Here is a 17,737-nt window from a genome sequence, read left to right on the forward strand (position 1 = left end):
CATTCTAGAATATATCTACAATTGGCACTAACTTCCATTTCACTTCTAATTTCAATTGAAAAATTCAGCCGCTGATGTTCACAAACCAAAGCAAAATGTCTTCTTCAAAACAGCGTTTTGTATTGCTGAGTTGATAAGGATGGAAATTTTAGCTCCAATTTTTGCTAATAAGTTTACTAATAATTTTCTAAAGCATCTTAGAAGAGAACACATGCAGAATGCTTTGTATATGTTTTACATATTCTCATAATCTCAGTTTCAAAAACCTCCGAATACTACTATTTTTTTTAAATAGCATACCGTCAAATTACATATATATGACTTTATGTTATATAAATAAATATAGTTTGCTTTTACCGTATGCTCTTGAATTATTATATATACTGTCAAATAGTCTCCTAAAAGTTACCCTCTGTTTATAGCCATTTTGATTGCCTTTTTAAAAATAATGCACTATTAAGCCACTAAGTTTTGGATCCCTTACACATATTATGTAGCTCAAGAAAAATATACCAGTATTATGATTTCTATTCATCAAAATTTTAAAAGCTACTCTATGGTAGGCACTCTCTGGGTTTTGGGGATGTAGTACCCAATGAGAGAAAATGTCCCTGCCTCAGAGAGCTTACATTTCAGTGGAGAAGATGCAACATAAAGCACTAAATGAATAAATATATGACAATATTACATAATAATGCTATGAAGAATTTTAAGGAGGGAATAAGCAGGTGAGTTTGGAGGGCTGTTCCAGATAGGGTGGGAAGAGAAGGCCTTTCTTGAGTGGTGACGGAACAACCGTGCAATGAATGAAGGATGAGCCATGCAAAACTCGGGAGGGAAAACATTCAGGAGGGGATCAGAAAGAGCCAAGTCCCTGGTGCAGAAACAAATCCGTGCCTTGAGAAACGAAAGGCCACTGGTGTCGCATATAATCTCAGTAGGGAGTGGTAGAGAATGAGCCCTGAGACATAGGTGGGTACTGCCAGCATCACGTGGGGTTATATAAACTATGTCAGATAATTACACGTGGAACAGCTCCAGTCTAATTTTCTCCACGGTATTTATTTCTTAGACACGCTTATGTGCTGCCCTCATATAGTTTTAAATCTAGATATTCTAATTAGAAGCAGTTGAACCTGCATGCCAAAAATATTTGTCTTCCTAAAATAGTTTAATTAAATTTAGATTATTTTTGCTTTAGTTATAGTATTTGTCCTAGTGAGTACAGAGTGACTGCACAACAGGAGTCAAAGAATTTGATAAGTGGGTTGTTCTCTTTTAAAATACTTTAAAGTAATGAATGAAATGTGCTTCATACCAAAATATAACAATTCTGAATACCTTCTTTGTACAGGGGCTCTTGAAAGTTGCCATAGATAATGCCAGAGCTCAAGAAAAACAGGTTCAACTTGAAAAAACAGAACTGAAGATGGATTTTTTAAGGGAAAGAGAATTAAGGGAAACACTTGAGAAGCAGTTGGCGATGGAACAAAAGAATAGAGGTATTTTCAAACTTCCAACTAAGTCTAAAACTTTATGTCAAATATTCAACATAACAATACTATGTTTCGTGATTTACTGTGAGACCGTAACTTTTTTCTTTTTACTTGTAGCTAAATTTTAGAGCAGGATTTGAATCCTGGGCTTACCGTGCTTCTTAATCTCCAAAGTACATTGTTTCTCTTCTGTTCATACCTCGAGGTGTTGAAATATATCAATTATATCATTAATCACATAATTTTTATTGCTTACAGCATTTAACAAATTCATAATTTTAAGATAAGAAGGTGCTCTGATAAGATGACAGCCATGAAGAAAAATTTTATATTCATTCACAATTGCCCTTTGAAAAACTTGAGTTAAAGTCATAAAGCTAAAATAGAAAATACTGATTATTCAAGCGAAGCAGATTTAGTAAGATATTTATCAACTGAAATGGGAGACTGATGAATATCTGAACAAATGACCAAAGTTGAGTGTTTGTATAATTTTCTTTCTGAATGCCTCATTTTCATCCAACAAGGTCAAATACACATCAGAGTAGAAACTGATATGAATTTTTATTGGGTAAAAATAATGATATTATCAATCTATGAACTGCTTCTTTTTACACACTTTACAGTGCATGTATAGATAATTTTGAAGGTCATTCATATTTGTGTGTTTATTTTATGTATGAAATCGAAGAGTATTTTCTTTACAACCACTTCCCCTTTGTCTCAGGTCTAAGGTTCTCCTCAGTATTCTAGAAGGGGGAGCTCCTTTTTTCTCATTTAATAAGTACCCATTATAAATACTCCACACTTTCTCCTTTGATATGTTTGCCATGATCATTTAAAAATCATTCTTTCTGTTTTGCTTTCAAAACTGGCAGGACTTCCTAAAATAGTTTGAATGGTTTTTCATTAGTTACTATGAAGCAACAGCTCGTGGGTTCCTGGGATGAGGCTGATTTGGGAAACTGTCACCCCAGGTGTATAGCACTGTTCTAAATAATGTGATTTCACATAGATTTAGATACTAGAGTAATCAAAACAAGATAAACATTGATAGCAGGATATGTTCTAAGTGAACATGGTTCATTCTGTGGAACCATCTTCCATGAGATAGCCATGTCTTGATTTTGTTCTCACTTGGAGAAGTGTTTTTTTTTTTTTTTTTTTAGGAGACTTAAAAGCAGACCCTGGAATTCCTGAAGTAACCTTTTGGTTACTTAAGAGACTTTCAGAATTTTGTTGGTTCACAACTGTTGGAGGATTTACATTCTGTTTTTATTAACAATGCATTTTATTTATTTATTTTTATATTCATTTTTGGCTGCGTTGGGTCTTCGCTTCTGTGCGAGGGCTTTCTCCAGTTGCGGCAAGTGGGGGCCGCTCTTCATCGCGGTGCGCGGGCCTCTTCACTATCGCGGCCTCCCCTGTTGCGGAGCACAGGCTCCAGACGCGCAGGCTCAGTAGTTGTGGCTCACGGGCCCAGTCGCTCCGCGGCATGTGGGATCCTCCCAGACCAGGGCTCGAACCCGTGTGCCCTGAATTAGCAGGCAGACTCTCAACCACTGCGCCACCAGGGAAGCCCCCTCATTCTGTTTTATTCCTTTAACCACTAGAGGTATAGGGCAAAATGTTTCACAGATCACATCATGCACCTCCCATTTAATTAATTATGAACAACAAATTAAGAGTAATAACTATCAGTAATTATTTATTATGAGTGTGTCTACTGAAGCAGCATATTACCCTGAAGAGAGAACATGGCAATCCCATTTGCTTCAGTCACACAGGAGGAAGCAGTGAGCGAGCGGTCTATGGCAGGGCACTGGATATTGAGCTTTCAGTGCCATGGGAGTACAGAATCCAAATAAATAATTCAGAAATTACTGTTTCTTTTCAAAGGGACTTATAAACAATCATCTTTGGAAAGGGAAAGAGTAGGCAAGTAATTTTGTTAAGATAAGCATATGATTTTCACACTATTAAAGGAAATTAGCATTTATTTGAAACCAGTTTTGTTTTTCTTATAAGACTGTACTCAATGTACATTTTGATAAAATACAGTTTCTGTTAATGTATAATACCAGCAACAATAAACTAGACAAGTTAATGGTCTGCCATCTTAATAATAATGATTATAAAAATGGGATTTGTGGAAATTAGAAATTGAAAGTAAAACTCTTACATGAACCATTATTACCTTATTTTATATTTTGAGTAAATACTGTGCTAAATAAAAAATGTTCTTTAATCTGTAGCAAGTAATCATATAATAAACTTGGAATGATTACTTCTTGTGACTAACTCTACCAGAAGGATTTTCTAATACTGATTCTGTCACATTCACATCCACAATGTTAATCAACTATCCAAGAACAAATTATTTCAAAGAAAGGACTTTTATGATTTCCATATGCTGATTGCTTACTTTATATATAGTATAAAAGTTAAAACAATGATCAATTATTGTATGTATGAAACTACAGTTAACACACATTTTGTGAGGAACATTTGTTATTATTTATTGATTACATGTTATATACAAATATTTAAATTGTCCAATAGGAGAAGAATTCATCATAGTTAACTTTTTGTATCATAAGCTACTTTTTTATATAAGTAGCAGTGAAGTTTTATACTCATCAGATTCCTGCAGGGTAAAAGTAAAACTTTCTTGAAATATGTTACAGTGCATATATATTTGCTATGAAGAAATTATTAATATCTCTAAGAAAATTGTAATAGCTTCATCCAAAAATATCTGCTTATATGTGTTAACAATAATTAAGATTATTTAACTCCTCATATACAATAATATTTGTTGCATTTTCTAAAATTTCAAGAAAGAGTTATTAAAAATTTTGCTGGTGCAACATTTTTGTAAAGCATTTATAGGGGAAATGCTCCATTTACTACTCAAAATTGATGCTTCATAAAGAGATAGCAGTCATAAAGTTTTGCACTATTCAGACTACTTTGTGTTAGTCTGATTCCAGGGCAGAGACTAAGCCACAAAATTTACTTAATCAGCCTTCCTTTATTAGTGAATATAAATATCTATTAAAATTAGTTTCCCATTAAATCTGCCTCCACATATGACAATGAGTCAATCTTGTAATAGTTCAAGGCTAAATAAAAATTGGCCTCCTTGGACATTTTACTGAGATTTATTTTAGGTAAAAGTGGGTTGCTGTTGTTGCTGTTTTTAAACTTCCTCTGCATAGACAGATGTAAGTCCAGCAAGGAAAAAAAAAAAAAAAAAAAGAAGAAGAACATTACATAAAACACAGACCATTTGTGGAAATTTGATCATTGCAAAATTTAAAAAAAAATAATAATGTACATATACTCTTTTCTAGCCATAGTTCAAAAGAGGCTAAAGAAGGAGAAGAAGGCAAAGAGAAAATTGCAGGAAGCACTTGAATTTGAGACAAAACGGCGTGAGCAAGCCGAACAAACACTAAAACAGGCAGCTTCAGCAGATAGTCTCAGGGTCTTAAATGGTAAGAGGATGCATCTTTATGCATGGCTAACTAACTTTCATTTTGAATACTCAAAAGGCAATTTTAGACATGTGTCTGTGGTTTTGTGTATTTCTATGGCTTGTGATTCATTAAGCTCTGCTTGGAAGCAGGGTGGGAAGAAGAGTCATATGTGTTGGGGGGAAATGTTTTATTTCATAGGTGCTTCCACAGTTTTGTTACTTCAGTATCTGAGACTTGGCATTGCTTCTCTATTTAACCAAATCTGTCTGTACTGAAACATAATAAAATATTAATCTGAGAAGTTCCCCACCCCCCATCTCATTTTATGAACAATTTTGCATTATTTATCCATTTAAATCTTCTGATAGTTCTCATGGTTATAGTCTTTGTTCAACCTTTAAAAGATGACAAAGATTTATGTAATTTTAATTCAGCACCAGAGTAACAGGTTGCTTTTTTTTAAAGGACAATGGGAATCAAATGAAATGTGTGTCACTCTTACCTTTCTGTGCTTTTAGACTCTCTGACCCCAGAGATAGAAGCTGACCGCAGTGGCGGCAGAACAGATGCCGAAAGGACAATACAAGGTAGGAATTTGCAAAAGGCTATAAATCTAGATCTTGCTCTATGAGTTTTTCCTCCGCTTTAGCCTGCTATTCAAGCATGTAGCCTACCATCTGGGCCACATCAAAACAAGTTCAAACAAGGTCAAGTTCATCTTGCTTGTTTATATGAGTGAATTCATTTTGTGCTGATAGACTTTCTTTAAATTAACAGGTCATTTCTGTTTATACAATGCAATTAAAAAAGAATAATTAATTTTAAACAATGTATGATTTAATCTTGAACACAGTAAATGTGTTTTATTGAATGCTTGAAGCCCAATCTAATACACGAAGGGTTTATAAGTTCTATTCTATATCAGTAAATTCATGAGTTAATCAACTCGGTAGCTCTTAAAATTTGAAATTGTCTTCTTTTTGTTCTTGTGACATTACATGCAAAATAGGCCAGTTGAAAGCTAACAATAAATAAGATTGTTTGGTCTTATGTGGATTTTCCAAATGTTCTGTGTGCCACTATATACATTTTAATAACAAAAATCTGCTGAGCGAAATCATATATAGAATACTAAAGAGAGTTTTATTAAACACTCAGAAGAGCAAAATATGTATATTGCCGAGACCACACTATTAAGAAAGAACAAAATCTGAAGGTAGCATTTATAGTCTAACATCTATTCTAGACAATAAACTCAATCTAACAACATGAATACTAAACAGTAAAAAGAGCATTAAATGAAGATGATTCTTCAAAGGGAAGCCTTAAATGATTAACTGCTAAAATCCTCCCAATTGCTTTTATTTTGCATTTTAAGCTCAATCATTTTGGGGATATTGTTTGACATTAATCGTGTTACTTAATCAGTTCCAAAAGTATCATTCTTGGTTTAGTGTAAAGGAAATATAATATTGCAAAGTATCATACATGCAATAAATAAAAATCGGAAACTTGAAACATTCCTGGAGAATGTTTTTTGCTTGTTGATTTTAACTGAGACCATGATAATTATTTTTTAAATCCTACAGCTTGAACCATATGTTATTATGAGACACCTTCTTGGATATACAAGATTAATGCACCTGTAGATGTAGAAAAGACTTCATTGTTTTAGAGCATTACGGATTTCAGTAAAATTATATATGTGTGTGCATCTAATATTATTAAAATCAAAAGATTTCTGTTGCATGTCTAAAGAATTGCACGCATATGTAAACAAATTACTAATAACAAAGCCAGTCTTCTTTATCAGGGACAATAGCCTCAATAAGGCCAATGTAAATAATCAGCCCTGATTTGTGTGTTTGAGCACTACTCAGGCACTAACTTAGCTAATGTCCAAAGTGGTCTAAGGAAGCACATAAGTCTCTAGGTAGATGTGATATATAAATTATCTGATATCCACAGAATTCTCAAGGTGGTCAGAACTCAAGCTAAGAAGAATTATGGACAATATATTCCTTCACACAAATGGGAGGTTTAAGAAAGGATTAGGCAATGATTAAATATTTTTGCATAGTTGACATAATATATAGTTCATGAGTTTGCTATCAGCAATATTTTGCCCATCAATAAGGCCATAATTATTTTTATTTGAATTTGTAAAACACATATATTCAAATATATTAATATATTTCAATATAGATAAGATCTTGCTATCTAGGTTGAAGTTCTGACAACTCTCAATTTCTATTACGATTTACTTAATACTCTAAAGAAATTTTTAATAATAAATTTCCTTCTTTTTGCCATCTGGAATGCAATCAGTTGTATAACAGAAAACCCACTCAAACAACTTAATAATTGAAAAGCACAATTAAACATTTGAACATTTGAAAAGAAACATTTGAACACAATTATACATAGTTACTTAAAGCAAATATAAAATTTATGGGGTTATTTATTGCATTGGTTTAATTGTAATATAAAACATTTTTTCACTTCATTCATTCATTCATTCATTCAGCTTGTCAATTAAAAAGATGGGTTCCTCAAGTCTAATGTGAATGATCAGCAATATTCTACCTTTTGTATACTTACACTTGGATTTAGTGATTTTCTTATACTGTTCATTGAACAGCTTTCTGTAAAACACGTAACTAATGTTAATGATTTTTATTAGATAATATGATTTTTTCCTCAAATGTAATCTAAAAAAGAAAACACTTTAGGTGAATCTGCATTTCTATGTGTTAATTGCTAAAAGTTATTTCACTAACACTTGAACGACCTAAGACTTTTGATATACAAAAGCAGAGATCATCTTTTGCTACTTGAACCTCAGTAAATAAGCTCATTTGGCCTTTTGAAACTTTTTTTAAACCTGGAAACTAAATTCATAAATTTGGAAGCTAACAAAAATAACAAAATTAATGATGAAGAGATGATATCGAAGAAAAAAACACTGTATTTTGTAAAATTCGGAGTCTAAGATCAAGAATGGGAAAGGCAAAGAAGAAAGAACTAGAACTCATTGCTGATTTGTGAAATGGTCTATGTCAGGCATTCTGGGAGCTATGAGCACGTGTTGCTTCACACTTCAAGAATGACACAAACACAGCTTTGTTCCCTTCACTTACTTTTTCTCAGTGTCCTCAAGCCCGGGCATTATTATAGTCTTTGTATTCTTTCTTGCTCCCAATCCAATCATAACTGAAATTATTCTCTATTCCAAAATAAACTCAACTTAATTAGGAAAAAAAAGGGAAACTCACATTTCTTTATACTTGTCATATGCTCCTTTATTTTTAACATTTTGGCAATAAATAAATGCCATGCTTGGCCCAAGAGTTAGTCACCTAGCAGTCAGGCACTTAAATACTACTCAGTGACCCCCAAATAAATGTTACCTCATCAGTGTTTATTTATTTTATTTATTTATTTTTTTAGGGGTAATTATTTTTTTTAACATTTTTATTGGAGTATAATTGCTTTACAATGGTGTGTTAGTTTCTGCCTTATAACAAAGTGAATCAGTTATTCATATACATATATCCCCACATGTCTTCCCTCTTGCATCTGCCTCCCTCCCACCCTCCCTATCCCACCCTTCTAGCAGGTCACAAAGCACCGAGCTGATCTCTCTGTGCTATGCGACTGCTTCCCACTAGCTATCTATTTTACATTTGGTAGTGTATGTATGTCAATATATACACTACCACTCTCTCACTTTGTCCCAGCTTACCCTTCCTCCTCCCCGTGTCCTCAAGTCCATTCTCTAGTAGGTCTGTGTCTTTATTCCCCTTGCCCCTGGGTTCTTCATGACCTTTTTTTTTTAGATTCCATATATATGTGTTAGCATATGGTATTTGTTTTTCTCTTTCTCACTTACTTCACTCTGTAAGACAGACTCTAGGTCCATCCACCTCACTACAAATAACTCAATTTCCTTTCTTTTTATGGCTGAGTAATATTCCAATGTCTATATGTGCCACATCTTCTTTATCCATTCATCTGTTGATGGACACTTAGGTTGCTTACATGTCCTGGCTATTGTAAATAGAGCTGCAATGAACATTGTGGTGGATGACTCTTTTTGAATGACGGTTTTCTCAGGGTATATGCCCAGTAGTGGGATTGCTGGGTCGTATGGTAGTTCTAATTTTAGTTTTTTAAGGAACCACCATACTGTTCTCCATAGTGGCTGTATCAATTTACATTCCCACCAACAGAGTATGAGGGTTCCCTTTTCTCCACAACCTCTCCAGCATTTATTGTTTGTAGATTTTTTGATGATGGCCATTCTGACCGGTGTGAGATGCTATTGCATCGTAGTTTTGATTTGCATTTCTCTAATGATTAATGATGTTGAGCATTCTTGCATGTGTTTGTCGGCAATCTGTATATCTTATGTGGAGAAATGTCTGTTTAGGTCTTATGCCCATTTTTGGATTGGGTTGTTTGTTTTTTTGATATTGTGCTGCATGAGCTGCTTGTGAATTTTGGAGATAAATCCTTTGTCACTTGCTTCATTTACACATATTTTCTCCCATTCTGAGGGCTGTCTTTTCATCTTGTTTATGGTTTCCTTTGCTGTGCAAAAGCTTTTAAATTTCATTAGATGCCATTTGTTTCTTTTTGGTTTTATTTCCATTTCTCTAGGAGGTGGGTCAAAAAGGATCTTGTGGTGATTTATGTCATAGAGTGTCCTGCCTATGTTTTCCTCTAAGAGTTTTATAGTGTCTGGCCTTACATTTAGGTCTTTAATCCATTTTGAGTTTATTTTTGTGTACGGTGTTAGGGAGTGATCTAATTTCATTCTTTTACATGTAGCTGTCCAGTTTTCCCAGCACCACTTATTGAAGAGGCTGTCTTTTCTCCACTGTATATGCTTGCCTCCTTTGTCAAAAATAAGATGACCATATATGCGTGGGTTTATCTCTGGGCTTTTATCCTGTTCCATTGATCTATATGTCTGTTTTTGTGCCAGTACCATACTGTCTTGATTATCATAGCTTTGTAGTATAGTCTGAAGTCTGGGAGCCTGATTCCTCCAGCTCCGTTTTTCTTTCTCAAGATTGCTTTGGCTATTCGGGGTCTTTTGTGTTTCCATACAAATTGTGAAATTTTTTGTTCTAGTTCTGTGAAAAATGCCAGTGGTAGTTTCATAGGGATTGCATTGAATCTGTAGATTCTTTGGGTAGCATAGTCATTTTCACAATGTTGATTCTTCCAATCCAAGAACATGGTATATCTCTCCATCTATTTATATCATCTTTAATTTCTTTCATCAGTGTCTTATAATTTTCTGCATACAGGTCTTTTGTCTCCTTAGGTAGGTTTATTCCTAGATATTTTATTCTTTTTGCTGCAATGGTAAATGGGAGTGTTTTCTTAATTTCACTTTCAGATGTTTCATCATTAGTGTTTAGGAATGCAAGAGATTTCTGTGCATTAATTTTGTATCCTGCTACTTTACCAAATTCATTGATTAGCTCTAGCAGTTTTCTGGTAGCACCTTTAGGATTCTCTATGTATAGTATCATCATGTCATCTGCAAACAGTGACAGCTTCACTTCTTCTTTTCCGATTTGGATACCTTTTCTTTCTTTTCCTTCTCTGATTGCTGTGGCTAATGCTTCCAAAACTATGTGGAATAATAGTGGTGAGAGTGGGCAACCTTGTCTTGTTCCTGATCTTAGTGGAAGTGGTTTCAGTTTTTCACCTTTGAGGACGATGTTGGCTGTGGGTTTGTCATATATGGCCTTTATTATGTTGAGGAAAGTTCCCTCTATGCCTACTTTCTCGAGGGTTTTTATCATAAATGGGTGTTGAATTTTGTCAAAAGCTTTCTCTGCATCTATTGACATGATCATCTGATTTTTCTCCTTCAATTTGTTAATATGGTGTATCACATTGATTGATTTGTGCATACTGAAGAATCCTTGCATTCCTGGGATAAACCCCACTTGATCATGGTGTGTGATCCTTTTAATGTGCTGTTGGATTCTGTTTGCTAATATTTTGTTGAGAATTTTTGCATCTATGTTCATCAGTGATATTGGTCTGTAGTTTTCTTTTTTTGTGACATCATTGTCTGGTTTTGGTATCAGGGTGATGGTGCCCTCGTAGAATGAGTTTGGGAGTGTTCCTCCCTCTGCTGTATTTTGGAAGAGTTTGAGAAGGATAGATGTTAGCTCTTCTCTAAATGTTTGATAGAATTCACCTGTGAAACCATCTGGTCCTGGGCTTTTGTTTGTTGAAAGATTTTTAATCACAGTTTCAATTTCAGTGCTTGTGATTGGTCTGTTCATATTTTCTATTTCTTCTGGGTTCAGTCTCGGAAGGTTGTGCTTTTCTAAGAATGTGTCCAATTCTTCCAGGTTGTCCATTTTATTGGCATAGAGTTGCTTGTAGTAATCTCTCGTGGTCCTTTGTATTTCTGCAGTGTCAGTGGTTACTTCTCCTTTTTCGTTTCTAATTTTATTGATTCGAGTCTTCTCCCATTTTTTCTTGATGAGTCTGGCTAATGGTTTATCAATTTTGTTTATCTTCTCAAAGAACCAGCTTTTAGTTTTCTTTATCTTTGCTATTGTTTCCTTCATTTCTTTTTCATTTATTTCTGATCTGATCTTTATGATTACTTTCCTTCTGCTAACTTTGGGTTTTTTTTGTTCTTCTTTCTCTAATTGCTTTAGGTATAAGGTTAGGTTGTTTATTTGAGATGTTTCTTGTTTCTTAAGTTAGGATTGTATTGCTGTAAACTTCCCTCATAGAACTGCTTTTGCTGCATCCTATAAGTTTTGGGTCGTCGTGTTTTCATTGTCATTTGTTTCTAAGTATTTTTTGATTTCCTCTTTGTTTTCTTCAGTGATCTCTTGGTTATTTAGTAGTGTATTGTTTAGCCTCCATGTGTTTGTATTTTTTACACATTTTTTCCTGTAATTGATATCTGGTCTCATAGTGTTGTGCTCAGAAAAGATACTTGATATGATTTCAATTTTCTTAAATTTACCAAGGCTTGATTTGTGACCCAATATATGATCTATCCTGGAGAATATTCCATGAGCCCTTGAGAAGAATGTGTATTCTGTTGTTTTGGAGTGGAATGTCCTATAAATACCATTTATGTCCATCTTGTTTAATGTATCATTTAAAGCTTGTGTTTCCTTATTTATTTACGTTTTGCATGATCTTTCCATTGGTGAAAGTTGGGTGTTAAAGTCCTCTACTATGACTGTGTTACTGTCGATTTCCCCTTTTATGGCTGTTAGCATTTGCCTATGTATTGAGGTGTTCCTATGTTGGGTGCATAAATATTTACAATTGTTATATCTTCTTCTTGGATTGATCCCTTGATCATTATGTAGTGTCCTTCTTTGTCTCTTGTAATAGTCTTTGTTTTAAAGTCTATTTTGTCTGATATGAGAATTGCTACTCCAGCTTTCTTTTGATTTCCATTTACATGGAATATCTTTTTCCATCCCCTCACTTTCAGTCTGTATGTGTCCCTAGGTGTGAAGTGGGTCTCTTGTAGACAGCATATATACGGGTCATGTTTTTGTATCCATTCAGCCAGTCTATTTCTTTTGGTTGGAGCATTTAATCCATTTACATTTAAGGTAATTATCGATATGTATGTTCCTATTACCATTTTCTTAATTGTTTTGGGTTTGTTATTGTAGGTCTTTTCCTTCTCTTGTGTTTCCTACCTAGAGAAGTTCCTTTAGCATTTGTTGTAAAGCTGGTTTGGTGGTGCTGAATTCCTTTAGCTTTTGCTTGTCTGTAAAGTTTTTAATTTCTCTGTCGAATCTGAATGAGATCCTTGCTGGGTAGAGTAATCTTGGTTGTAGGTTTTTCCCTTTCATCACTTTAAATATGTCCTGCCCCTCCCTTCTGGCTTGCAGAGTTTCAGCTGTAAGATCAGCTGTTAACCTTATGGGGATTCCCTTGTATGTTATTTGTTGTTTTTCCCTTGCTGCTTTTAAGATTTTTTCTCTGTATTTAATTTTTGATAGTTTGCTTAATATGTGTCTTGACATGTTTCTCCTTGGATTTATCCTATATGGGACTCTCTGTGCTTCCTGGACTTGATTATCTATTTCCTTTCCCATATTAGGGAAGTTTTCAACTATAATCTCTTCGAATATTTTCTCAGTCCCTTTCTTTTTCTCTTCTTCTTCTAGGACCCCTATAATTCAAATGTTGTTGCATTTAATATTGTCCCAGAGGTCTCTGAGAGTGTCCTCAATTCTTTTTGTTCTTTTTTCTTTATTCTGCTCTGCAGTAGCTATTTCCACTATTTTATCTTCCAGGTCACTTATCCATTCTTCTGCCTCAGTTATTCTGCTATTGATCTCTTCTAGAGAATTTTTAATTTCATTTATTGTGTTGTTCATCACTGTTTCTTTGCTCTTTAGTTCTTCTACGTCCTTGTTAAACGTGTCTTGTATTTTCTCCATTCTATTTCCATGATGTTGGATCATCTTTACTATCATTATTCTGAATTCTTTTTCAGGTAGACTGCCTATTTCCTCTTCATTTGTTAGGTCTGGTGGGTTTTTACCTTACGCCTTCATCTGCTGTGTTTTTCTTTGTCTTCTCATTTTGCTTAACTTATTGTGTTTGGGGTCTCCTTTTCGCAGGCTGCAGGTTCGTAGTTCGTGTTGCTTTTGGTGTCTGCCCCTAGGGGGTAAGGTTGGTTCAGTGGGTTGTGTAGGCTTCCTGGTGGAGGGGACTAGTGCCTGTGTTCTGGTGGATGAGGCTGGATCTTGTCTTTCTGGTGGGCAGGTCCACGTCTGGTGGTGTGTTTTGGGGTGTCTGTGACCTTATTAGGATTTTAGGCAGCCTGTGTGCCAATGGATGGGGTTGTGTCCCTGTCTTGCTAGTTGTTTGGCATAGGGTGTCCAGCACTGTAGCTTGCTGTTCGTTGAGTGGAGCTGGGTCTTGGCATTGAGATGGAGATCTCTGGGAGATTTTCACCATTTGATATTATGTGGAGCTGGGAGGTCTCTGGTGGACCAGTGTCCTGAACTAGGCTCTCCCACCTCAGTGGCACAGCCCTGACACCTGGCTGGAGCACCAAGAGCCTGTCCTCCACATGGCTCAGAATAAAAGGTAGAAAAAAAGAAAGAAAGAAGGAAAAGATAAAATAAAATAAAATAAATTATAAAAGTTATTAAGATAAAAAACAAAAAATAATTATTAAAAAAATTTTTTTAAGTAATTAAAAAAAAAGAAAGAAAGAAGAGAACAACCAAACCCAAAAACAAATCCACCAATGATAACAAGCACTGAAAACTATACTAAAACAAAAACAAAACAAAAACAAAAAAACCCCCGACAGACAGTACCCTAGGACAAATGCCAAAAACAAAACTATACAGACAAAATCACACACAGAAGCATACGCATACACACTCACAGAAAGAGAAAACGGGAAAAAAATATATATATCGTTGCTCCCAAAGTCCACCTCCTCAATTTGGGATGATTCGTTGTCTCTTCAGGTATTCCACAGATGCAGGGTACATCAAGTTGATTGTGGAGCTTTAATCCGCTGCTTCTGAGGCTGCTGGGAGAAATTTCCCTTTCTCTTCTTTGTTTGCACAGCTCCCAGGGTTCAGCTTTGGATTTGGACCCACCTCTGTGTGTAGGTCGCCTGATGGCGTCTGTTCTTCGCTCACACAGGCCGGGGTTAAAGGAGCAGCTGCTTCGGTGGCTCTGGCTCACTCAGGCCGGGGGGAGGGAGGGGTACGAATGTGGGGTGAGCCTGCGGCAGCAGAGGCCAGCATGACGTTGCACCAGCCTGAGGTGCGCCGTGCGTTCTCCCAGGGAAGTTGTTCCTGGATCACGGGACCCTGGCAGTGGCTGGCTGCACAGGCTACCGGGAGGGGTGGTGTGGAGAGTGACCTGTGCTTGCACACAGGTTTCTTGGTGGCGGCAGCAGCAGCCTTAGCGTCTCATGCCCTTCTCTGGGGTCTGCACTGATAGCCGTGGCTTGTGCCCGTCTCTGGAGCTCGTTTAGGCTGTGCTCTTAATCCCCTCTCCTCACGCACCAGGAAACAAAGAGGCAAGAAAAAGTCTCTTGCCTCTTCGGCAGCTGCAGACTTTTTCCCGGACTCCCTCCCGGCTAGCACCGAAGCTCGAGCCTCAGCTCCCAGCCCCCGCCCGCCCCAGCAGGTGAGCAGACAAGCCTCTCGGGCTGGTGAGTGCTGGTTGGCACTGATCATCTGTGCGGTAATCTCTCCGCTTTGCCCTCTGCACTCCTCTTGCTGTGCTCTCCTCCGCGGCTCCGAAGCTCCCCCCCTCCGCCAACCGCAGTCTCCACCCGCGAAGGGGCTTCCTAGTGTGTGGAAACCTTTCCTCCTTCACAGCTCCCTCCCACTGGTGCAGGTCCCATCCCTATTCTTTTGTCTCTGTTTTTTGTTTTTTCTTTTGCCCTACCCAGGTACGTAGGGAGTTTCTTGCCTTTGGGAATGCCTGAGGTCTTCTGCCAGCGTTCAGTAGGTGTTCTGTAGGAGTTGTTCCACATGTAGATGTATTTCTGATGTATTTGTGGGGAGGAGGGTGATCTCCACGTCTTACTCTTCCGTCGTCTTCCTCATCAGTATTTAGTAGCATCATTTCTGTAAAACTGTAGAGGTGAGGAAGAGGAAAACAGAAAACGGTTTAGGAAATGTTTCTGAGAAAAGAGGCCCTATGTAATTGACTTACTTACCTTGATAAGTAAGGTAAATCAGCTCATACTACACAGGAATAAAGTTTTCATTGCTGATATTTCTAGTAACTAACTCAAAATTCATGAATGTGGTGATTTTATGAATTTAAAATTTTTAAAAATTTAAAAACAACTTGTTTCAGGAGATGGATTTTATGGTAATTAACTCTCTCTGCCTGAGTCTTACAGAGGTATATGTCATGATTTGTTATGAAGTTTAAAAATTTATCTTACTTTAAAGCTCTTTGTAAGATATTTTGAATATATATATATACAGTAGACAGAATTCATATAAATACTTATTTAACTATTATTTGGACTAGTTAATAAATATCCTCCAAAACCTGAGACGCCACACATATAAATGCACATCCGCACAAATGTATGCAGCCAAATCTATAACATTATGCGTTTTTTCAACTAAATCCTCATCTCTTCTTCTAGAATTTTTTTCTCACTCCATAGGCAATAGCATTCACTTAAATGATTCATTTAACATATATTTTAACAATTAAAAAAAATATCTCTCCAGCCAATCCAGACATCTCTTAAGAGTTCCAAATAATATCACATTTGTATTTGGCTGTCTCACAGGGACCTCAAAATCCAGGGAACAAAACCTAAAGGATTCTTCACTCCTCCCTCCTGCAAACCTGTCTTTCTTCATGTTCCTTCTCTATGGTTCCCACAGCTATCCAATCCAATATCCTCCTTAAATACAGTGAGGGAAGTGAAGCTTGACATTTCCCTCCCTTGCCTTCTACACACAATCGCAACTTTTGCCCTTCACTCTCTGTTCTTCTGTCATACTGGATTTTTTTTTTTTTTCCATAAAGCCTCACATCTTTCTCCGCCTACCAACTACATTTCCCCCTCTTTCCTGCCTTTACTTACCCATCCTTTAAGTCTCATCTTAGAAGTCACAACCTCCAGGAATGCTTTCCAGACTCCATACCTACCCCTGAAGCTTCTCCCTGCTCCATGGGTCTAGTTCCTCCACTTAGAGGTTCTTATCATACCTTTCTCTTCTCCACAATAACAGCTGTTCATCGGTAGTTCCTTTTTTAATGTCTTCTTCCTCCTTTCTCTGGATGGTAGCCAGGCAGGGAATGAACCAGGCCTGTTCTGTTCACCACTGTGCTCCTTGTGTCTATATGCTTGACACTTACATACTAATATGTCAAGTGTTTGTGTCACATTTATGGTGCCCAAATGTTTGACACATTGTGATGCTTGCTATATATTCCCCGAAGGAATTAGGACTTTTGTTAGATCTTGAGGACAGATGTTAAGGATCCCTATTGTCCTGACATTTTTCAGACATTGGTTGGAGATACTGATGGGAGGAAACAAAGGATAATATGATTCCTCCTAGGAAAGTCAGAATTAGAAATTCTGGCAGAATTTTTATATCTAAGAGCTGAATTAACAGAATGTGTTTTTTCTTCCTGTGTGCATTTCTAATGTTACATTCTTCTTACACATTTGACCCAAGATTTGGATTCTGTGGATATTCAGTTACATCCATTTAAAATTTATATTTAACTTAATATACCATAATTACATTTCTTAAATAACACTTTCTTCTTTGGTTTAATAAACATTAACCTCATGCTTCTTTTCTGATTTGTTTCCTATAATTTCAATGGTTTAATCTCTGTATATTGTTTAAGTGTTCAATATATAGATATGAACTATAACATGGGAGAATCTTGAATTAGTACTGTTTTACCTATGTCTTTTATAAATTTTCAAAAAGTCTAAAAAGTTCACTTGCAAAATAACAGCTTTCTGCTTTTTCCTTCTAAGTAAAAACCCATCCTCTTAAACCAAAAAGTAATTGTTGAAATCAGTGGGAATGTGGACCACAGTTCCTCTGACGTCTTAGGATATCTGCAAGTTATGCTTGCAAAATCTTGACTCCACTTGAAAGTATATCTCTTTTATTTACATCCAATGTCCATAATCAAAACTGTTTGGCTTTTTATTCTATTTTTGACTGATCTCAGATCATAGAAAACCAGATGTTCTTCCAATCA

At 36.1% G+C, this 17,737-nt stretch overlaps 1 protein-coding gene across 1 annotated transcript in view; it reads left to right on the top strand.

The window, feature by feature from the left end:
- DACH1 (dachshund family transcription factor 1) overlaps positions 1–17,737 on the top strand; it is a 411,296-nt gene that overhangs the window by 365,442 nt on the left and 28,117 nt on the right. The window contains exons 8-10 of the mRNA XM_007186196.2: positions 1,355–1,502; positions 4,853–4,996; positions 5,497–5,565. Of these exons, the coding sequence (XP_007186258.2) occupies positions 1,355–1,502; positions 4,853–4,996; positions 5,497–5,565 (361 nt within the window). The remainder of the gene's footprint in view (positions 1–1,354; positions 1,503–4,852; positions 4,997–5,496; positions 5,566–17,737) is intronic.

Source organism: Balaenoptera acutorostrata, chromosome 18 (assembly GCF_949987535.1).
Source record: "Balaenoptera acutorostrata chromosome 18, mBalAcu1.1, whole genome shotgun sequence".
NCBI lineage: Eukaryota > Metazoa > Chordata > Mammalia > Artiodactyla > Balaenopteridae > Balaenoptera > Balaenoptera acutorostrata.